We start from the raw sequence: 22,581 nt of genomic DNA on the forward strand, positions 1-22,581 counted from the left end.
CAGATCTGCTCGCCTGGGAATTCAAGAGGTGGCAGGGAGAGACCCAGAGTCCCCAGGGGCGCCCTGCACCTGCAAGGGCCTGGACTCCCCTGGCCTTAAGCCAGCCAGAGTCCTTTCCTGCTGGTTTGCATTCAAGAGACTCAGCTACTCCTGCTGGTCCTTCCCCACCAGCCCATCTCTCCCTTTTGGGCTCACCTGCCTCCTGGCCTGGCCTGGCCTCCAGACTCAGCCCTTCCAGCCCTGGGTGAAGGCAGTCAGCAGCTTGGGTCACCGCACTGAGCGCCCCTGTTCCTGGACACTCGAAGATGGGTAGAGGACCGCGAAACTTGTCTCGAACTGAGCCACATTCTGTGTTGAAAGGCCAAGCAGCATGCTCCGTGCTCACCGGAGTCCCTGCGGATCGGCCCTCCTCCCGGGCCCTGTCACCTGGTCTCTCCAGGGCTGCTCTGCCCCCCTCCCCGCACCCCCCCCACCACCATTCCCACGCCACCCCTGCCCTCCACTTTGCCCTTTGCAAACACTCTCTGGCTTCCTGGAAACAAGGAGGCCTTCTAACCAGAATTTCTCAACTTCCTCCTCTCCCTGGTGGGGTCAGTGGTCTGCATTTTCCTCTCTCCCTGGGTCCCCATCTGTTTTTTAGAGCTAGGTCATCCAGGCTGACTGCACTTTGAATCCCTTCCCTTTGTTCCTCCTCCTGGGCCCTGGTCAACCACTAGCCACTTTCTTGCCTTATCAGTGATACTAACCCCCCACTGCCCCCAAACACAGACTCTTTTCCTTTATCCTTAAGTCTCCCCAGGCCCCTGCCATCCCCTCTGGTGACCGTCTTAACTCACTCCTTCCCCGGTCCCCAAACCCCCTGTCTTCACACCTGCATCTCCCCTGGGCCCCAGCTCCCGCCCTGGGGCTTCGGCCTCCACCCACCTCCTGCAGGGAGGCTGGGAAGAGGCTGGCTACCAACCCTCCCCTTCCGGGACTGGGCATGGTCACCCTCCTTCCCATCTTTTAGGCAGTGATATTCTCACGCCTGCTTCTCTGAGCTTCCCTAGTGCTGGGTCTCTTTCTGGGTCTCTCTCCCTCTCTCTCTTCCTGTCCTCATTTGTGACCCCATTCAGGACCGGAGCTGCAGCTCGTGAATGGGACTCGAATCCGGTCCGGCTCAGACCAGCCGGGAAGACGAAATCCTGGTTGGCTGGCCGGACTAGCAGCTGGGTCTGCTAAGCTGTCGAATACCAGGGTGAGCTGCTGCCGGGGCCGCTGTTGCTGCCGCCTTGGGGACCCTCGGTGACAACAAAAGCAACGTGAAGAAAGCAGACCGGGGACAGAGGAGGAGACAGGTGAATCGGACTCCAGCCCTTGCGAATCTGGATCTGGCCATGCGTACAGGACCTGCCCTTAGGCTTTTCAGCAGTGGGGGCTGACGCGGACCCACTTGTGCGTAAGCTGGTCTCGCTGGATTGTTTGTCACTTGCTGTCAAAGTAGGCACCTCAAGCAAGACTGAGGCCACTTGGTCCAGGACCCACCAGGCCGGGTCCTCCTCGTCTGGCCTCCCTGGCTTCATTCCTGGCACCGTGTCCTCTGTCTGTCAACAACTCTGACATGCCGACTCCTCCCACTTGAGCGTCCCTCACACGTGGTGGCAGGTTTCATCTCTGCATTGTTTCGGTGATTTCCTCGCTGGCTTCCCTGTCCCCGCTCAACCCTCCGCTCTGCAGCTTGGATGTTTCTAGAGCACAGCCCTGAGGCACCAGCTGGGACGCACAACGGCCTTCCCCAGTCTGCCTTTGACCAGAATCTAGGTCCGTTATCCAAACCCCGCTCACTCCCGCATTCATTCCCTGTGTGGGTTTCACTGTCCTCGCTGTGGGTCAAGGAGCGAGCCCACCTACCGTCAGCCAGTAGCCCACCCCCCTCTGGCGGGCCCCGCAGCCTGCATTCAGGCCTCCCTGCACTGTCCCCGGCCTCCCTGGCTGCCTCACCCACCGCCAGTCTGCTGAAACCCTCCCAAGTGCCAGTCTGCGGGACGTCTGGGTCCCCAGCCAGAAGAGTCCCCCCTGCCTATGAGCACCCACAGTGCCCTGCGCTCTGGCACCGTTTGACAACACCGTTCTTTTCCCAGGGCCACTTGCCTACATCTTTCCCTCCTAGACTTCTGGAGAGCAGGGTCTGCGTCTCCCTCGCCTTGGGATCCCCTACCAGTACCTGCCCCTCCTGGGTGCTCGCAGGTACTTGCTGAGTGAACGAAGGAATGGCCATGCCCGAGCACGATGCCTCCTGAGTTCCAGCTCCCCTCCCCACCCCCCATTAAATAAGAAATTAAACAAAAAAAAAGACAAGACAATGCAGGGGAGGGAGGGATGAATAGGTGGAACGCAGAGGGTTTCTCAGGCAGCGAAACTACCCTGGGTGATACCATCATGGTGGGTACATGTCCTTATACCTTCGCCCACACCCACAGAATGTACAACCCCAGGAGTGAGTTTTAGGGTCAACGATGGACTCTGGGTGATGATGACCGGTCAGGTAGGTTCATCCTCTGTAACAACTTCCAGCTCTGGGATGCCTGGGTGTTAAGCGTCTGCCTTCGGCTCGGGTCGTGATCCTGGGGTCCTGGGATCGCGCCCCGCTTCGGGCTCCCAGCTTGGCAGGAAGCCTGCTTCTCCCTCTCCTGCTGCTCGCCCTGCTCGTGTGCTCTCTCTCTCTGACAAATAAATAAATGAAATCTTAAACCAAAAAAAGCACCTTCCAGCTCTGGCTGGGTGTAGATGCTGGGGGAGGCTGGGAGTGTGGGGACAGAGGGCATATGGCAAATCTCTGCACCTTGCTGTTCTGCTGTGAACCTAAAACTGCTCTGAAAAATAGTCTTATTCTAAATTTAGTGATTCATCGTTTACATATAACACCCAGTGTTCGTCATAACAAGTGCTGTCCTTAAAAAAAAAAAATGAAGTCTTAAAAAAAAAGATAGTATATAACAGGGAAATTGGCATGGTGTAATTCAAATAAAATAATTATTTTTTTAAATATTTCCTTTTGTATTTACTCCCATATCCTCCTCCATCCACTTCTGCTCACACCCTCCCTGGCTTTTGCTTTCACTGTTCCTTTCACGCTGACAGGGCCCCTCTCTCACTCCGGGGCAAAACCTCCCCTTCTCCCTCCCCACACCTCACAGACCAGCCTCACCTCTCCCCTGCAGCATCCAAACTCTGGCAGTCAGCACTTATCTCAGGTGAAGGACGGCTGGGCTGCCGCCCTGGTACCAGGGAGCCGAGAAAGAAAGGCAGGTGGGAATGATCTGGAAGATTCCGGAAGGATATGGGCAAGGCAGGGGCAGGGCAGTTCTGTTGGCTCGTAGGGCCCCTTGTGGGTCCCAGAGCTGGGTCCACACTGCACAAGTCAGAGTTCTGTGCTTTCACCAAGAGCTCGGGGCAGGGCTTGGCACGGACCTCGTGTGGTGAGCATGGGAAGGCCAACCCACCATTAGCGCTGGCTTGACGGAGCCTCACTGGTTCTGATCATGAGACTCGATACCACTCTCAGGAGAGCAGCAAATACAACTGTGTGCAGACCAGGACGAGCAACTAAGCCCTGGGCTTGAGGTTAGTGAGGGGGCGGCAGCCCCCAGGAACTCCGTGGCCAGGCCTGAGACACCGAGGGGGCGCTGTGACCCATGGAAACACCCAGGCTGGGTTCTGGACCTCCAAGACAAGAGAACGGAGCAGTGTCCCGTTACCAGCAGGGCCACTAGGCAGTACTTAGGAACTTGGGAGGGATGACCTCTGGGCTGGGGGGCTGAGGCCGGGGCCGCTTCCTGGGAGCGCATCCAGCCCAGTCATACAGCTCAGTGCTCGGAGTTCAGTGCTCTGAGGTGCCATCTTGAAATTCTTTATGATTTTATCTTTGAACTGGGCTTTGGGAGTGAAGTCCAATGGGACAATGGAGCATGTGTTGGGGGCTTGGGGGCTTGGAGGTTTGGCTCATGTGTGGTCCTGCTTTCCTCCGCCTCCTACCCTCCTGGAATGGGGTCTCGGCTGCCTGCCTCCCCCACTTCCCAGGTGGAGGCCTGGGGGCAGACGCGGGGAAGCTCGGTGTGTATGCTCCTCCTGCTGGGGTGCTGGGGTGTGGGTGCGGTCTCAGGCGCCTGTGGGCACCTCCCCACGAGGACCCCCCCTGCCTGACACAGTGCGGCCTTAAATAGCAACTAGGAAACACCATGGAGGGCGCGGGTGGCGGAGAGAAGGAAAAAGGTCCTTTCCTGCTTCTTGAAGCAGGCTCTACATTTTCATTTTGCACCGGATCCCCATCCCAGCCACCAGCCCTGGCTGAGAGAGAAGGAGGTACCAGAAGACAGGGCGGCCCAAGGTTCCAGGCAGGTGAGTCAGGTGGATGTACCTGTTCCCAGGACACGGCGCCAAAGCCGAACCCTGGAACAGCTTCTTAGAGGTTCCCTTCCTGGGGGCTGGGCTATGGCCCCAGGCTGGGCTGGGGTCCCTGTGTCCACACGGGCTGGTGAGGAGCTACACAGGCTAGAAAAAGAGGCCCATTGGGGGTGCTCGAAGGAAGGTTCCAGTGCATTTCCTAGATTTCAAGAGCGCATATTTGCAAACAGTTTGCCTTAATGTGAGCCTGAGGGGCAGCCAGAGCCTGGGACCGTCTTTGATTTCTGGAGCCCTGATTTTCAAACTTTCCTAGGCTTCAGAATCCTCAGGGGATTTGCTAAAAATGCATATGGCCGGGTCCTACCTCCTGAGATCCTGAATCAGTAGGTCGGACATTGAATTTTTAACAAGCAATCCAGAAATTTCTCCTTAGTGGTTGGGTAATGCGGGTGCAGGGACCCACACTGAGGTGCCTGGCAGGATGGAGAAGAAAGCATCCGTCCGTCCGTCCGTCCGTCCAGGACGGCCTGCCCCAGCAGACACCTCGTGGTGCAGAGAATAGCCGTCCCCACAGAGCCCGGCCCAAAGGGCCCGACCCTGACCCTACGTCCTGGTGGCGTTTGCTTTTCGGTGAAAGAGCGGGAAGAGGTAGAAATGCGTGGAGTGACCGTGAGGACACCGGGATGGCACTCACGTCACATCTGTGTTCCTGGTGTTCAGGGGACAATGCGCACCATCACAAGCACCCCACGACAGCTGCGATCTCTCTTAGGGTTTTTCTGGCGGGTGATGGCATCCTAACAAGGCCAGCAACGAGCTGGCCGGCAGGCAAATCATTTCAGCCCCTGTCTCGGCTCTGAGACGGCAAGGACTGTTTTTCCTCCCCAGCTCCCTGGTGTTGACGACGACGAGGAGAAGAGCACAGGATCACCGCAGTGTGCACATGGCTGCATAAACACATCCCGGACGAGGAAGGAAAAATAAGTGGGGCCCCCTAAAACGGCAGTATTCAATGAATACAAATAGTACCTAAGCAGCGAGATGACTGCTTTAATTTTTTTCTTCCTGTTGTCCTGTGGCTCCCCAATTTTCTGCACTGAGCAGCTATTACTTTGATTTCAAAGCCCCAGCCGGGAGCTGCCTGGGGGGGACGCGGACAGGGGGCTGGAGAGCAGCCAGCCGCCCCCCTCCTGCCCACCCCCCCCACCTCCTGGGCCCACAGTATCAATTCCTGCCCCGACAGCCAGGCCGGCTCTGGGCAGGGGACAGCGAGGACCAGACGCGTTCCTGCCGCCTTTGGCTGTGGCTTCTTTCCCTAAAAGTAAAACGGGACAGGATAGCCCGCTGGTTTCTTAGTTAGGACCCTGACATTGGCAGCCTAGAATCCGAGTGGACTGTTCTGTTGTTGCTAAAGAACAACCTTCAATTTTCAGTTTAAAATAAACCCGGTCGCCCTTTCCGGTTCGCGGCCTCCTGGGGAGTTGCTGGGGGGACGGGTGGTGAGGGGGTTGGTGACGGGAAAGGAAAGGCCCCGGGCTGCTTGTCGCCCAGGCTGGGAGCGGGGAGCTGGCTGGCCGGGGCACGCTGGAGTCTTCTTCTTGCTTCTTGGCCCCTTCAGGGAGCCGTGGGCATCCATGAGTAGGACAGAAATGCAGAAACTCCAGAGCAGATTTTGGGGTGGCTTGTGTGTTCAGGCTTATGTGTACCCATCACGCAGCGGAAGCAGGGACTGGGGGCACTGAGGCCAGAAGGGTCCAGAATCCAAACACTCTAAATCCCATCTGGGCTCCGCCTCCCTCCTCCTGAGGTGGTTTCTTTCTTTTGAGCGTGAGCCCCCAGCTGTGTCTGCAGGGCAGGGCAGGGCCATCTTCTCGGGGACCCAGCTTCGGGCTCTGGCCAGGCCGCTCACACTTCAGTGTGCACCCAATTCCCCAGGGCTCTTGCTGCCAGGTGGAGGCTGACTCCGGGGTCTGTGGGCCTGAGGGGCTCCTTGTTGCGAGGTAGCGAGGGATCGACCTCATCGCGGGTCTGAGGTCTGCACTCCGCCCCCAGCAGGCCCCGGGGGGAGGCAGACCCCAGCCTCCACTGCAGCAGCGGAGGCTGTGAGGGGGCCCCTTCCTAAGGTGCTGTGTGGTGTGAAGGAGGAGCTCGAGGTGCCTCCCTCCCAGCAACTCCACTGGGGGGACGTCTGCTGCGTACCAAGGCCCGGTGGCGTCCCAGGCCACTGTGAGGCCTGTGGCGTGGAGTGGCCCGGTGACTGCACCACAGAGCTTTCTGGGCCCATTAGGGTGGTTGGACGAAGTCGGGCCCCCACCGGGCCCCAATGTTTCCCCAGCCTCGGGCAGCAGAGCAGGGTGGCCCAGGGGCAGGTGGGGGGCCCCCAGGACTCTCTTGGGGCCCTTCCTCTTCCTTCAGTCAAACTCGAGAAGGCCAGGTGGCTGAGAGAGCGAGAGACGTGTGCGCTCTGCGGCCCTGGGCTGACTTGGGACCCTGGGGACTGAGTGTGTGCAGAGCGGGTCAGGGATCGGGCCTGCCCTCCCGAGAGCTCCTTCCCTGCTTGTCCGGCTCCCCTTCCTCCAGGGAGCCAGCAGGGGCTGGAAGCTCGGTCATCCCCCGCAAAACCCTTGGCAGGCTGCTCCCCACAACATCTGTGGAATGAAGGTGCCCTGCGGACCTTCTGCCCCCTTGCCTCCCTGGCGACCGACGCAGAGGTCTTGTGAGGACTCTCCTGCTACGCTTACTTGGTAGCAGGTGCCGTTCCGAGCTCTTCTAGTCTGCACGGCAATCCCACAAGGCAGGTCATTATTCTTATCCCCTTTCTTAGGGATGGGGAAACTGAGGCACGTGGTCATTCACTAGGCCTAAGAGACAGAGCTGGAATTTGCACACCGCCGGCTTGCCCTGCGACCTGGCTCTTGGCCATTTCTCTTCCCTGCCCCTCTGACATGGGGGTTAGACAGCTAGCTGTGTCTTCAGGCAGAGGGACCTGACTTCTGGGACCCCTCCCCCAGGGGCTGGGGGCTCCCCTCCCTGTGCTACCCGGATAAATTCCATGCAGTCAGGCTTGTCCCCCGTCCAAGCTCCCACTTAGCGGGCTCTTGGGACACGTGTGTTGATGAAATTCTCTTTCAAACATGAGATGTTCTTTCCACTTCTCTGAGGTCCCTAGAGGGGTCACATTCACAGAGACAGTAAAACGGTGGCTGCCAGGGGCTGGGGGAGGGGAGAGGGGGAGTTGGGGTTTGATCGGGGACCGTTTCAGTCTGGGAAGATGCAACGTGATGAGGCGGATGGTGGTGGTGTTTGCACGACGATGCGAACGCACTTAATACCCCTGGCCCGTATGCTTGGAAACGGAGAAGAAAGTACATTTTCTGTTGTGTTTGATCACACACACAGTAACGCGTGCTCTTCTAGCTTGAGATCCAGGGCAAGAGGCAAGTACTCCTTGATGTCATTTCTGGAGTGGGGGGGGGAGGGGAGAGGAGACAGTAACAAGTGCCCTGCTTGGACCCCAATCCTCAAGGCACAGAGGGGCTGATGGTCGCCCCGCGGGTCAGGAGCACCGAACTCGGAGTCAAGTGCGTCAAGGTCAAGCCCAGACAGACCCACTGGGCAGAGCCGGTCGGGGATTGGGCCTGCCCTCCAGAGAGCTCCTTCCCTCTTCCAGGAGTGGCCAAATCAGATAATCAGATACCATAGGAGGGAGCGACCGGCACCAGGGGCGAGCGACGCGTCCACGTGCATCTGTGACCGCGGACTCAGTCTCTCCCGGGAGAGCCATCGGGACTTGAGGGCATGGCCCTTTGCATTAGCATCCCCTCGGCCCATCAAAGCTGGTTTTGCTCGGGCAGAGCCCCGGGGCTACAGTCAGAGCTTGACATCCTAAGGCCCCCCTCCCTGTTGGGGAACCGGCCCACCGAGGACAGCTGAGGACCCCGCGTCTGGTGCCCCCGCCTTTTGGCACGGCCTCCTGTTCTTTCCTCGCTCCGGACAGCAGCGTGCCCCGCGGGGTACAGGCAGGAAGGGCGCCGGGCCGGGGGAGCGTGAGCGGCGGGTGTCGGGGTGCTGGGGGCACGCCCGGAAATCACGCTGGCCAGGAGGCCGCAGTCTTTTTGGGGACCCACCGCAGAAAGACCTGTGTGGTCCTGGTCACAGGGACAGGAGAACCCGCTTCCCAGAAATGGGGTGCTTATGCGGTGTGGATGGAAAGAATTAAGGATTTTTTTCTTTTTTCTTCATTTCCTCTACCAAGGTTAATTTTCAGGACTGAAGCCCCCTCTTTTACTTTTATTTTTATAACTAATTTTTTAATTTAATTCCAGTACAGTTAATATATAGTGTATGTTAGTTTCAGGTGTACGATGTAGCGATTCAATACTTCCACACGTCAGCCGGTGCCCACCACGACAAGTGGGCTCCTCCATCCTCAGCACCCAGCCCCCACCCACCTCCCCTCTGATAACCACCTGTTTGTTCTCCAGAGTGAAGAGTCTGTGTCTTGGTTTGCCTCTCTCTCTTTCTCCTTTGCTTGTTTCTTAAATTCCACATATGAGTGACATTGTATGGTATTTGTCTTTCTCTGACTGACTTACTTTGCTTAGTATGATACTCTCTAGTTCTATCCATGTTGTTGTAAGTGGAAAGCTTCCTTTATTTATGGCTGAATAATATTCCGATATATCTTCTTTATCGATTCATCTGTCGATGGACTTGTGAAGCCTCCTCTTTTAAAAGTGAATCCTGGGGGCGCCTGGGTGGCTCAGTCAGTTAAGCGTCTGCCTTTGGCTCGGGTCATGATCCCAGGGTCTTGAGATCGAGTCCCACATTGGGCTCCCTGCTCAGCGGGGAGCCTGCTTCTTCCTCTCCTTCTGCCCCACCCCCCACTCGTGCTCTCTCTCAAATAAATGAGACCTTTATTTAAAAAAAGTGAATTCTGAACGTCTGGACATCACAGCTCAGCTCTGAGCCCATGTGTTCTGGGTGGACTCTCCAAGCTTCGACTTCTCTGTAGCTGCGGGATCTGACGGGTCGTCCAATGCTGTCAGCTCCCCTTGAAAATATACCCGGACCCCAACCTTTCTTCAACGTCTCCACCTCACCACTCTGCTCCAAGCCGCTACCACGTAGGGCCTACATCAGTGTGACTGCCTCTTGGTGGCCTCCCTGGGTCCACCCTTGTCCCATCATCCCACAGTCCACATGCTGCCCGCAAGCCCCGCTGCCCCACCCCCTGCTCATCCCACCCCAGTCACAGGGCTTCTGCAGGGCCCGGCAGCCTCCCCCAACGCCTTGCTCTCCAGGGGCCCTCCCCAGACACCTGCGTGGGTGACTTCTTGCTGTTTGCTGTCCTGAGACCTCCCTGGTCACCATCCCTCCTGGCCCCACTCCCCCATGGCCTCCTCTTCCCCTCGGACTTTCGCTAACTCTGCATCCTCCTCGGCTAGTCTGTGTATTGTCTGCCACTGTTAAAACCCAAGTTCCACATGGAAAGAGATCGGTTTTGTTCCTGCTGTATTCCCCGTGCCCAGGTCAGTGCCGGGCATACAGTGGCTGCCCAGGAAACAACTTTGTTGAATAAACGCATAATCAATGTTCACCGGATCCCGGGAAGGGACGGACAGCTAAAACACTCAGGCCTCAGCCACGTTTGGACAGCTACAAAAGTGAAACTGATTTTATTTTTAAGGATTTTATTTATTTATTTGGGAGAGAGCAATAGAGAGCACAACTGGGGGGCGGGGGTAGCTGCAGAGGGAGAGGGAGAAGCAGGCTTCCCGCTGAGCAGGGAGCCCAATGTGGGGCTCGATCCCAGGACCCCGGGATCGTGACCTGAGCTGAAGGCAGATGCTTAACCGACTGAGCCACCCAGGCGCCCCTGTGAAACTAATAGTAAACTAAGTTCCTTTCATTCCCCCGTCCAATACGGAAAGTAAACGTCCAGGAGTGGGTTGAAACACGAGGAGCTGGGCCTCTGGCTACGACAGCCTTTGGTATATACCTGAATCTCTACCTGTGCTGGACCAGGACTCTCTGAAGACACAACAGAAGAGAAAACCCACACCCAACTTTTTTCCTAATAAACAGACTATGGTTAAGTGAAACTCATTATATAAATTTCTATGGGAGCCAAAAAATAAACTCTGTCAAAAATGTCCAGTCTGCACATGCTAACTCCCTTCCTTTTCCAGAACAGTGGCCTGGAAAACTGGCCACCACCGGGACATGGACTTTGCGGGTCTGTGCAGGGCTCCAGCCAGCGTGGAGCCTGGAGCCAGGCACGTAAGCCTGGAGCAGGCTCAGCCCTGGGTGCCGTGTGAGCGAGGGGATGAGGGCACCAGGGGACGCTGGAGATGCGTGTGCAGTGAGCGCTCCCCAGGGGCCAGAGCGGGCGCTCCAGCGCCATGGTGGAGGCAGCCGTCCAGACACGCTCCTGAAGCAACAGGTGCAACTCTTGATAAATCCCACCTTTTCACCTCCTATATGCCTTCTCCCAAAGCAACCGGACCCAGGGGCTTGTGTTCCACGCACGACCGTTGGTGGGGGGGGTGGGTGGAGGCATTTCCCACAGGGCTGTGCCCTTGGGTCTGTTCTGTCGCGCTCCCCAGGGGCTGCCCCTTAGTTCTTCACACGGAGCAGGTGCAACCCAAATCCCACCGGGAAAATGACTCCCCCCACGGTGGTGGGGGAGAGCGGGCTGTAAACGCTGCTCATTGGTGGCCAGTGGCACCCAGCCCCCACGACTGGGGAGGCTCGTCTAGTTATGCTCTGATCATTCCCAAGTTATAAGCAAATAACTTATTTAATCCAAGTTCAGGACCCCCGGTTAGCATTGTGGCCAGTGTCCTGGGGCTGGTGAGGGAGGGCTGTGTGTGCATGGTGGGGGGGCTTCCCAACAGAGGACCCTGGAAGCCTTACAGACTGGAGCACTGTAACTCGTCTTGCCGTGACCTGGCACTTAGACCGATAGCATGGTTGATGCATTTGAAGCCCTGTCTACAGTTACTTCGCCTCGAACCCAGCTTCCTCCGGAGATGCTTTTTGAGTCCTGGCTTAGAAGATTCGGCTGTCTACCCATCTGTAACTTTACAATGCCAGACCTCCCCTCTGCGTGGGTTTTCCCGCGCCCAGGGGCAATGCAACCCCTTCTAACCGGTAGGAGGAGGAAAAGGCAGAGTGGACGTCCCAGGAGGTGCTGCCCAGAAAACACAATCCCTGGCTTCGGCAGTTGCCAGAGCAGTAGACTCGTCACCTCCCTAGTCGGGGAGCAGGCATGCGGGTCCCCCCTCCCCGATGCTTCCAGACGCAGGCGGCCTGGGCCCCACGGGCTGTGGTGTGGAGGGTGGACAAGCTGGTGGGATGACAGCAAATCACAGGACGGCTGGCTGCCCGGCAATCTTGCCATTTTTAAAATATAACATTTATTGCTTAGATGGTTTGATACAGAACAGCTTTTCTTCTCATTCTGAATTTGGAAGTACTATACAACTGAATACAAAGAGGAACCAAAAGTACCAAAACCAAACTTGTGATTCTGTTCATGTGGCATAAACCGGTTTTGTACATAACACGTAGCAGCAGTTAAGTTCCCTTTAGAAAAATATGAATTCTACACGTTTATTATTGTTTCCTGTTTAATGCATGGGCTGAAATCACTGGGATCAACTTCCTTCTTGAAGAAAGAGAGGACAGAGACAAAGAGGGTGGAAGAAGGTACGATGCATCTTTTCTGAAACTGGCATCTGACTGTCACGTAGCTTCCCCCCGGGCTGTGTGGAAAACAGCCCCGGGGTTTCTATTTTGTGTTCACAGCCAGGAGTTTCATGTAGTGATTGAATCTCAGCATTGTGTCCATAAATCAAAGAGAAAAACAAGAGAAACACTTGCACCTCAAAAAACTTTTCAGAAGATCCATATATATATATATATGGATATATATATATATATATATACTTTTTTTTTTTTTGTAAAAGCCCTGAGAGAAGGAGAAAGAGAATCAAACAAAATGTATAGAAACAAATTAGCTGGACATGCAAACTAAACTATGATTCACCCAGAGTTTAAACAAATCACAAATTTCACAGTTTAATACTGGGGGAGGGGGGAGGGAGAACGACAAACAAATAATACATTTCTCAACCTCACTAATAAAATGTGGCAAGACCTTATCGACTACGAGGGTACAGATGGAGGCTAAATAAAGCTTTAAATCAATAGTGATTATGGCAAGCTATGGCCCCTGGCCACGCGGCCGGGCCCATTCCTGCTACATCTCACCACGCGCTAAGTCATGGCTTCTCTCCACAGAGTCGCGACATTTAGTGTGGAGAGCTGCAGAGAAAAACAAAACACAAGATACCCCAAGTAATAACAACAACAATAATAACAATAACAATCGTCATAAAAAAAAAAATGAAGGGATGCACGAACTGGTTTTTTAACTAAGCAAACCACACTGGGTATATAAAGTGATAACAGGATCATTGGTTCTGATTTGTATTCATCTAGAGTAAATCAAACCTCGGGTTCAGACATCCCCAATACAGTTAAAAGTCATAGATACCTCAACCTTTTTCCTTTCACATGCAAAGAGATCATGCGTCGTTATCCCAAAAGAATAGACATCTTTCTTTGAAGTCTGGGCAGTTGGGATTTTGGCCACTAGAAATCGAGAAATCGGTAAGGAAGTGGGGAGAAAAGGGTCTTGTGTGTGTGTGTGTGTGTTGGTGAGTGTCGGCAGAGGGGGGAGATTCGGGGGCGGGGAGGAGGGGTGGCCAGGGGAAGGCGAGCGGGTCTGGCCAGTGGAGCAGCACAGGAGGCCCCTGGCAGCGCAAGGCTCGGGTGCCCTAGAGGTCTCGGCTGAGGGACAGGATGCTGAACGCAAGCTCAGCTACAGTAGGGCAATATTTCTTGTTACTGCTGGTGGCTACAGTGAGGGAATTCTATCGCCTGCATGGGATGCTCATGGGAAAAAAAAAAAAAAATCCTGCCTTTTCGCACCCAGGGGTTCGGGCCATTTCAGGAACACTAGAAACAGCATGTTCCGCTTCAAGCACCAACCCCAGTCACAGGAAGGTAAATGCACATCTATTTCTCATCTTCCAATCTTGCAGGTGCAGTTTTATTACCAGCAGTAGTACTTCCTCGCTTTGCAAACAACAGTAGCACAGGCGGGTAAGGCTTGGGCTGGGTTTGGCAGGAAGACCGGTGAGGGACAGGTCTTCTCGCTGCCTGGCTTTCTCAGAAGCCCCGGGTGCGTGCACCCTTGCTCTCCCCTCTCTGAGCTGCTCTTCGGCCGGCCGTTCAGGAGCCCGGCCCCCGCTGGATTCTGCAGTCACGGAAGAAAGCTTGTCTAAGTACAGTAGAAGAGCTACCACCCGGGAGTGGGGGGGGCGGGGAGGCAGGGAAAGATGCGGGCAGATGCCCACACGGGGACCCGGGGGCAGCCCAGGTCTCCCTGGACAAATATTGCCCATTTGTTTCTGCTGACTGCAGAGACCAGCAAACTGATGAACTAATAATAATAATAATAATAATAATATTAATAATACATATACCAAAAGGGGGGGAATCAGATACAGGACATCTGTGCATGTTCTCCATAGGCTAAAGTTGCCAGCATAACTCTTCTCTGGAAGTTAAGAATGGATGTCTCGAAACTTGAACGGTAATACCATGTCTAACGCTGAAAACACGTACGAGGTTGAAGCTCGAATCTTTCTTGGTTTTGGCTGGCACCAAATTGGAAACCTTCATCAACCACACCCCGCCTTACCGAGGACCAAATTACAGCTCCGCCGGTAGCAAACAGAACAAGAAAAAGGTCTATTTGAGAAAAAAAAGAACATCTTATCCATAGTTCCTCTGGTAATTTACATGAAATTCACATCATTTTCTTCCAGTTATTGGCTATGGGTATCCAAGGGCATATTTTTTTTTTTCTTCTGTTTCCAGCTCACAGAACATACGTTACTATCACAGATTCGCAAGAACAAGCTCACACACACCAATACAGAAGGTAACGTTAATGCTTAAATGGAAAGGTCCTCTCCAAATAATTCATTAAAATATTTGCTTTGTTTTTCAAAAAGTCATTCTGGGGAAACACAACACCCAGGCTGACACCGAAGGGCTGGGGAGTACTTAAGGCACTGGAAGTGTGCATGCTGCGTCTCCTGCGCAGAGACGTAAGGCTGTGGCACTGGGCGAGACGGCCCCCTCCTGCTCGTGTCTCTCATTCTCTCTCTCACTCCCCTACAGCTGAAGGGCACTGGGGAAACCTCATGAAATACAGATTCAGGACACTCTGCTCTGCCGGCTTTCGTCTGTGTGCTGGTGGGGGGGACACGATGGGCTGTCATTCCATCCCCAGGAGTGGCGAGGCACCGTCCGCGGCCAGGATGGGGTGGGCGGGCCTCTTGCCTTGCAGCTCTGGCAGGTCCTGCCCGACGGCCGCCGGGCTCTCCGGGTCAGGGTCACCCTGAGACGCCTGCTCCCTGGGGCTGCCCGCTGGAGCGGCCTTGGGAGCACTCCTGCCGGCTTCAGCCTGGCCGGCACCCGCCGTCCGCCCTGCCGCCCGCTCCTCCCTGAGCCCGGGATCCTTGGTGGCGTTGGCCAGGCTCTCCTTCCGGCTCCGGGTGACAGCCACGTGGTTGCTGGCTGGTGGAGCTGAGTCGGCCTCGTTTTCCGAGACGGGGTTGTTGCCGCTGTGGGTGGACTCACTCTCACTGTCCTCCTCACCCCGCTCCTCCTTGTCGCTGTCCTTCCCGTGCTGCTTGGCGTGCCTGGCCTTCTGGTGGACGCGCTGATGGCGAACCAGGCTGTGCTTCAGGGTGAAGGTTCGCTCGCAGGTCTGACACTTGTATGGCCTTTCTCCTGGAGCGACGGGAAGCGACGGGAGAAAGACATCGAGTCTGTTAACAGTAAGGCCACCAGCCTCCAGCTCTCCGTGCTACGCGAGAGTAGCAGGGGCCAGGACCGCTGCCCCACCCCCACCCCCCGCGCCCCGACTCAGGGGAAACCCTCCTGTTTGTCTGAAGTGGCAAAATAAGGAAGCAGAAATGTAAGGGGCCAGCCTCGGCTTCTCTCTCCCTTCCGTCTCTCCAACTAGGTTGTTCAGACTGATTCAGGCACCGGGGTCCCCAGGTGGAAGCCTCACGGACACCCAGACTGGCCTGAAAAGAACCTCAGGGGAGGACAGCAAACGGGCCCCTCTCACAGGGACAGGGCGCCATTTCTGCGGCTTGTGCAGGACAGAGGCACCTCCTCAGTCAAAGGCACCAGATACTCTGTGTTCGGATACGGAGCAGCTGGGCCTTTCCCTCCTGCTCACAAACACTGGGCTGAGAGCAGCTGAGAGCATCACCTGCCAGGAGCCCAAGAATCTCTCTCTGCTGGGAGCCAAGCTCGGAGCCCTCCGAATGCCCGCGCGGCGGGGCGAGGAGCGTGCGGGGACAATGTGTGCACCGCGGCTGCCGCAGGAGCAACGCCCAGACCAAGATGTAGGCCCTAGGCGGGTTTTGTTTTTGGAGGGAGCGGGTGGGATAGGTTTAATCTTTTAGCTTTATGAGTACATCCAGGTCTCCTCCTTTCTACCGAACAATGGCCCCTGCTTCAGGGTTTGTAGGTGGCGAGTTCCAGAAGGGGCGAGGACATGCGTGGAACGCGGCCACCCTGACATGCCTGCGCAGCTCCTGTTCAATGACATCAGCTGGGCTGCCGCAGAGCCGGGAAAGGCCAAGCCCCTGGCTGTGCGCATGTGCGGCGGCTTTCCGGCCGGAGCCCAGGTGCCTCCGGCAGAACACCGCAGAGCACCTGTCCCTACCGCCCGCTGCCCAGGCCACACCCCCCCAGTCCTTCCCAGGCTCACCACGGGCCCCAAACGCCCAGCCCCCACGTGCTTCTAGATGCTTCTATGGGACAGGGCAGCCCTCATCCCCATTCTAGAGCTAGGAAGATGGTGGCTCAGAGGACTGACCAAAAAGCTCTCAAAACGCCCACTGCTGAGGGGCCGCCCCGCCATGACCCTGCCGGGAGGTAGGATGATCCAACCGCTAAGAGAACCACCAGTTAGATTCCTAGTTCACGCGGCTTCACGGCCCCGCCCCCGCGCACGCTCAGACCACCGCCTCGGGCTCACTGCCCGGTGGGGGGAGGGAGGGGCCTCCTCCAGGCCGCGGTGGCTTGAGAGAGCCCGCGCCAGCGGAGCGGCCCCCCTGCGCCCCTTACCTGTGTGGGACCTCATGTGCCGAGTCAGGTCCTGCAGGGACCAGAACCTCTTGTTGCACACGCTGCACACCTTCTTCCTCTTGTCTGCCTTGCTGGCCGCGCTTCTCGGGGAGTCCGTCTTTGGCTTCTTGTCGTCGTCACTCTTCTCCGAGGACTTCTTCTCGGCCACGCTCTCCCCGTCCGAGGCGCCCTCCGCCTCCTCGCCCGGCTTCTCCCCCGACGCCTCCGACGACGACGAGGCCACCGCTTCCGCCGGGGGCTCCTCCGAGGGCTGGGCCGGCTTCTCCTCCGGCTCGGGCGCGGGGGCCCCAGCGGAGCCGGGCAGCGGGCCCTCGGCCCCTCCTCCGCTGGCGCCCGGGCCGTCCTCCCGGGGCTCCTCGCGGCCATGGGCCTTCCTGTGGCGGCTCAGGGTCCCCTGGAACTTGAAGCTCTTGCCGCAGACGTCGCAGGCGTGCTTCTGGTCCTGCGGGGCGGGGCCCCCGCTGCCCGCCGCGCCCGCGTCGCCCTCGGCGAGCTTGAAGCCCATCAGCCTGCTGGCGAGGTTGAGGTCCAGGCTCTTGTTGCTGACGGTGTCTTCCTCCGGGCCGTCTGCGTCCTCGTCCCTCTCCTCCACACCGCGCTTGTCGTCGTGCTCCTGGCTCCCACCGGCTCCCTGCTCCTCCGCGTCCCCGGGGGGCGCGGCCGCTCCCTGCGGCACGTCCTCCGCGGGGAGCTCCTCCTGGACCTGGCTGGGCTCAGGGGCTCCCTCGGCCGTCGGCTGCTCTTTCTCGCGGGAGGTGAGGTCCAGCACTTCGCCCCCCGCCGCTGGCGTGTCTGCGTCCGACTGGCTATCTGTGGGAGCGAGCACAGGGGCACAGGCTAAGGCCCGACGCCACCCAATTCGCCCCTTCCAAGAGCCCCACTGGGACTCTCGGCTGGACCCGGCCCCCAAGCCTGTATGCCAAACCAGCGAGGATGCCTCTCCCCATCCCCACCCCCTCCTTGTTCCCACTCGCATCCCTGGAAGGCCTGGTGAACCTGGGGTTAGTTCACGAAAGGCAAAAGGAGCCTCCACATACACACAGGTTGGGGTCAAGGGACCAGCTGCTCTTGCAGCTCTGGCCCTCCCCTTCCACTGCCCCCCCCCCACAAGCGGTGCCCTCCACTGCCACACACAGGGATGCTCAGGCCCCCAGGAAGGTGTGAGCGACTCAGGGCAGCACAGAGAGAAGGATCGGCGAGAGAGGAGAGTTTGTGCATTCCAGAGACTCGCAGCACTAGGGAGGTTGAGGAAGCGGAGCTGTCAAAGTTATTTTTCCAGTGCAAAGAGATATATAAACATGCAACATACACAGGACCACTCCCGGAACGTAGTACAATGAGCGTCTCACAGAAAATGGCCCCAAGCATGTATTCTGTGCTATGGTACACACGCTCCCGCCTGCCGGCTAACTCCCAGGTAGAGTTCGAGGCGGAGAAGGAGATGCATGCACACCTGTAGGCCTCCCTCGCTGCTGTGAGGTCCCCACGCAGTGAGTGGAAACACCTCCTAGCTCTTCGTTTGTTCCTACCTGTCCACCCTCCGTAGCAAAACCAAATGTGGAAAGTCTACCAGTTTTTAATGACCTTAAGGGATGGCACCGAGGCAGCACCAATAACGCCGAACTTATCAGGAGCACCGTCTTCTCTGAACTCAGGTTGAAGGAGGACTTAACGACTTTTTCACTATGTGCTAAGACCGTGAAGCTGTCTGCTGAGACCTACTATTTAATTATCGATCCAGTGGCCAATTTATTACTGCAGGGACTCAAATTCCTCCGACAACCGGGCTGACAAAATCCATGGTTTCGTGGCACCCAGGTCAGAGGTACCTCCCTCCTCATGCCAGATCTCTGATTACAGTACCTGAGCCAGCGCATTCTGGCACCTAAGCCGGCCCCTCGCGTATGTGACCAGAGACATCACCATGTCCACCTGTGCCCATCAGTCTGAGTCACCTGATCGATTCAGGGAGCTGGTCCTACCCTTGCCACGGTCACACCTGTCTGGGGCTTTTGGCTCACCTACAACCATCTACACTTCCACTGACATCGTTTCATTGGTTTTATTCGGATTGTGCCTTTTAAGACAGGCACTACTTGAGTATCTCAAGAAGTTTCAGAAAGAGACAAATACTTATGGTGTGAATATAAAATGTATCAATAAATGATTTTTATACATTATCCACAAGTTTAAAGAAGATGACTCCTGAAATATACACACCATCTAGGCTTTATTCTACAAAAAAACTGTACACTCGTTTTCTTGAATCATCCCAATAGGGAGCGTCTATTAAATGAATTTTGGTATAAAGTCTTTAAGTATAGAACGCTCAGTTTCTTTAAAAAAAAGACTTGATCTCTGATTACTTCCTATTTGTCCCAGTATATTCTAGGCTGTTTCTCTTCATTACTTAGCTTTATTATTACAGTTCATTATAGCTTTCACCAAAGAACATGGATTTTCAAGTTCATGGTAGAACATATTTAAGATGATCTTAAAAAAAATCGTGATGAATTCTGGAACCAAACCGAAGTAAATATGTTAATCTCAGATTGTTCTCACTCTTGGGCCCTTCCTTAGTTAGCGTGCGTAATGGAGAGCTCACCCTAAATCCTGTGAAAGGCCAACTCACTTCCTCTGGTGAACAAAAGGGGGCTTGGCTGTGCTCTACCAAACTTCCACTAGGGGGAGTGTTTTAACAGGGCAGCCCGTGCCCTTGAAGTTCCAGCAACTCCAACTGATTTTTATTAAGTGATCCTTGGCAACAGCAGACTTAGCCTCTTCTCATTTCCTGAATATCCAGCTTCTAACACCAGGTCCCCTTGATCCCCTCCTTCTTCAACCGCCTACACCTTCAAACGCAGGTAGCAGAACAGATGGCTTTTCTAAGCAATGCCACCTACCTTAAGTGGTAATTCTCTGTCCCTACCGGTCCCCTCATTTGTGATGCTAAACCTAAGAAAACTGCGCGAGGAAGCAGAGATCCTGCGTGCACAAGGAGATAATAAACCCACAGCTCCTCCTATGGGGAAAGTGAAGACTTTCATGTCAGCTCGACGATGAAATATCTACTGCTTCATGGCAATTCCATGTTCCTCAGCTGAAGTGACCAACCACCAATCTAAACACCCAATCGGCCTGGCCAAGGGCACAGCTGGTGAGGAAGCTCCTGTCTGAGTTTCGCCTCCCCAGAGCATTTCCTGTGGTGCCGGGCACGCGGGCTTCTGGCTGGTAAGGGCGGCCACCCGTAAGGAGCAGAATAAAACGTCCATGTTTCTGCTGACTTAGAAAGTCATATGCAGGTGCCCACAAATATGAAGGCTCCCACAGGCATCACCTGAAGAACCACGAGTATCCCCCAAAGACAAAGTGGGCTAGAGAACCTGTCTGCCCACGAGAAAGTGAACAGAGAGCTTTAGTTCCAGGACCGATGTGCCCCTTTAAGCCAGAGATGCCCCTGTTAGCATTCCTTGGCTGGGTGGGTGGGTGCGGGGGAAATCGAGGGTATATTTTCTTTAAAGAACTTATATGATTAAAAAAGTCAGACTTATGTTATAAAACATGTTTAGGGACTTGAACCTGGGCAGATAAACCTAGAAAACCCCTCAAGAGCTTCCTTGGTCATTTCCGGTCTTTTTTTTTTTTTTTATGGTCTTCCTCTGAAGCCTCTTTTAACTTCATGGGAGGGAGCCCCGAAAGCAAGCTTCACCTCACACCCCCGCCATGCTCACTTGGGTTTGCAACTCTCCTTGAAATCACTGAACTCCACCTCCCTGAACCCTTCGTCCCCCTCTTTACTATGTATGGATTGTGACCACAATGAAACCAAACATTTATTTTCTCTTTGCTGGTTTCACATTACAGCTTTCAGTGAATTTTCTTTTTCCAGAGGCTTTGTCCCTTAAAGAAACCCTACACAACATCCAGGACAGGGCAGAGGTAGGGCTCTGACGGATGTGGCAAAACAGAACTCATGTAACTGCAAATTTAAAAAACAAATACACCCACAATGTAAAATCTGGTGCTGAACTGAAGCTAAGATGTATATTCTGATTAGCTTTGGGCCTGCAGGCTCCTACAGCTGTGCACCCCCCACCCCGCCCCCTGCCATGTCTGCAGGAGGCCTGGGTTCTGGGCTCATCCACAGGCTCAAGAAGCTGAATGCAAAATGTGCATCCAGCACTTGGTTCTTACTTGCCTGCCACCTTGGGAAACTGACGGCTCCCCCTGACCTCAATTATCCACTGCTTTCCCTCTTTGGGGACCACTATGGGTAGAATCACATAGCTGCTTTCTTAAACCAGGCTTCGAGAAAATGTTCGGGGCTACCAGGTGACACAGCAGTCAGCTGTTAAACATTAAGGAACGATTGTCTGCAGCAAATTCGAGCTCGCCAGCATCATTGTGGGTTTCCTGGAGATGGAACAGCTGATCTCTGGTTCACGGGGATCCAAGGTTCCGTACCCTTCTCTACCCAAAGATCCCAGCCAATTATGTAGAAATGGAAGCTGGGGGGAGGAGGCGGCAAACTGGCTTACGTTTTTATGCCCTTAGAGGGTTTGATCTTAACCAAAGAGCCTGGCAGTTCAGGGGCTGGCTTGTTTCACTAGGGCTTGGGGGAAGGCATGGGGGAAAAAGCAGAGGGTCTGGATCAATTCTTCTTCCTGGAAATGCTACTACCCATTCAGATGTACCCCTCTCCCCCTGTAACTTAGATAAGGACAAGGGGGCCGGGGCGGGGGGGGGTGGCTCCCAGACAGCACAGCTCCCCACCCCCACCTGAGGGAGAGAAACACAAGGACACAATTACACCCCTGGACAAACGCCTCTGGGGAGAACCTCTCTGGCTTTGAGCAATGGGGACATGTCAAGCTTTTGAGATCTGCAGGACTGAATCCACACCTGTTACTAAGCCATGGCCAACTAACTAGTCATGTATGTAGGTAACCTGCAGCAGCCAATTTTCTGATCTGTTTGTGGGGGGGTGGGAAGCACAGAACGCCAGCACTTGGGAGATGCCGGATGTACTGAATAGAGGACAGGAGTGAATACAGAAGCTGTAAGGGGGGGGAAAAAAAGGTGGCAGGAGACGCACTGAGCAGCCGTTAATTGCTCTGTAGGGGCTGGAGGAAGGAAGCGCTATCAGCACATGAGAATAATACCCGGATTCAGGTCAAGCAGAGATGTGATTAAAGAAAGGACATGCAGAGTGCTTTTTCAAACAAGACAAGGTTTTTTACTGGGAAGAGAGTTACTGAAGAGAAAAACACCCCTCCCCACACACCCCTCCCCCTGTGGAGGGCTGGGCATCAGTACTTCCTGAAATACCCTGACATTGGAGGGAGCCCATCCCTGCTCTGTAGGATGCGGCAGAGGCTGGGCTTTGAGAAAACAACACCCCAAGCTAGTGGGGTTTCATATCCTTTTTAGATGTGATCCTACTGCACCCCCAACCGCATCTCCCACCTCCAGAAGGGCCCCCACAGCACGAACAGGGGTCTGCTGGGAGGGCCACAGATCTGCCCTAGCGGCTCAGGAAAGTGATCTAGGAACACTGTCGGTGTTTCCCCAGGCCCCATCCTGCTGCATGCATGCTCCCGGTCCTCGGCAGGGCCCACTTCTATGGACCGCCTGCCGAGTCTGACGGAGAAATGGGAGAGGCAGCTGGCCGTGCTTGCATGCACGGCTAGGGTTCGCTACCACGCTAGCAGAGCTCTCTCTCAGAGTTGCCCTCCTCTGTCCCTCTCCTCCTCTCCATCACCCGGAAGCACACTACCTGTGCTATCATGGGGTCCAACATCACTCTCTTTTGACTGGGGGATAAGCCCGTTTCTTCTCAGGGAACAGTTGGTAACTCCGTGTTTGCGCAACTGGTGGCGTTCACAGTTAGATTTGGTAGAAAAGAAGGCATCGCATTTTTGACAAGGGAAGGGTTTCTGACCTGAAGCA

At 55.4% G+C, this 22,581-nt stretch overlaps 1 protein-coding gene across 8 annotated transcripts in view; it reads right to left on the reverse strand.

Annotated features, from left to right (window-relative positions):
• Positions 1–11,769: 11,769 nt before the first annotated feature.
• RREB1 (ras responsive element binding protein 1) overlaps positions 11,770–22,581 on the reverse strand; it is a 176,547-nt gene continuing 165,735 nt past the window's right edge. For 7 of the 8 annotated variants that reach the window (XM_081827716.1, XM_081827715.1, XM_081827717.1 and 4 more), the window contains 3 exons: positions 22,409–22,573; positions 16,612–17,442; positions 11,770–15,258 (listed from right to left, as the gene is read on the reverse strand). In XM_081827716.1, coding sequence (XP_081683842.1) covers positions 14,741–15,258; positions 16,612–17,442; positions 22,409–22,573 — 1,514 coding nt within the window. In that variant the 3' untranslated portion in view covers positions 11,770–14,740. The remainder of the gene's footprint in view (positions 15,259–16,611; positions 17,443–22,408; positions 22,574–22,581) is intronic. The other variant, XM_081827718.1, reaches the window with a different exon arrangement.

Source organism: Leptonychotes weddellii, chromosome 8, assembly GCF_054177405.1.
Source record: "Leptonychotes weddellii isolate Sample4059 chromosome 8, ASM5417740v2, whole genome shotgun sequence".
NCBI classification, from domain to species: Eukaryota; Metazoa; Chordata; class Mammalia; order Carnivora; family Phocidae; genus Leptonychotes; species Leptonychotes weddellii.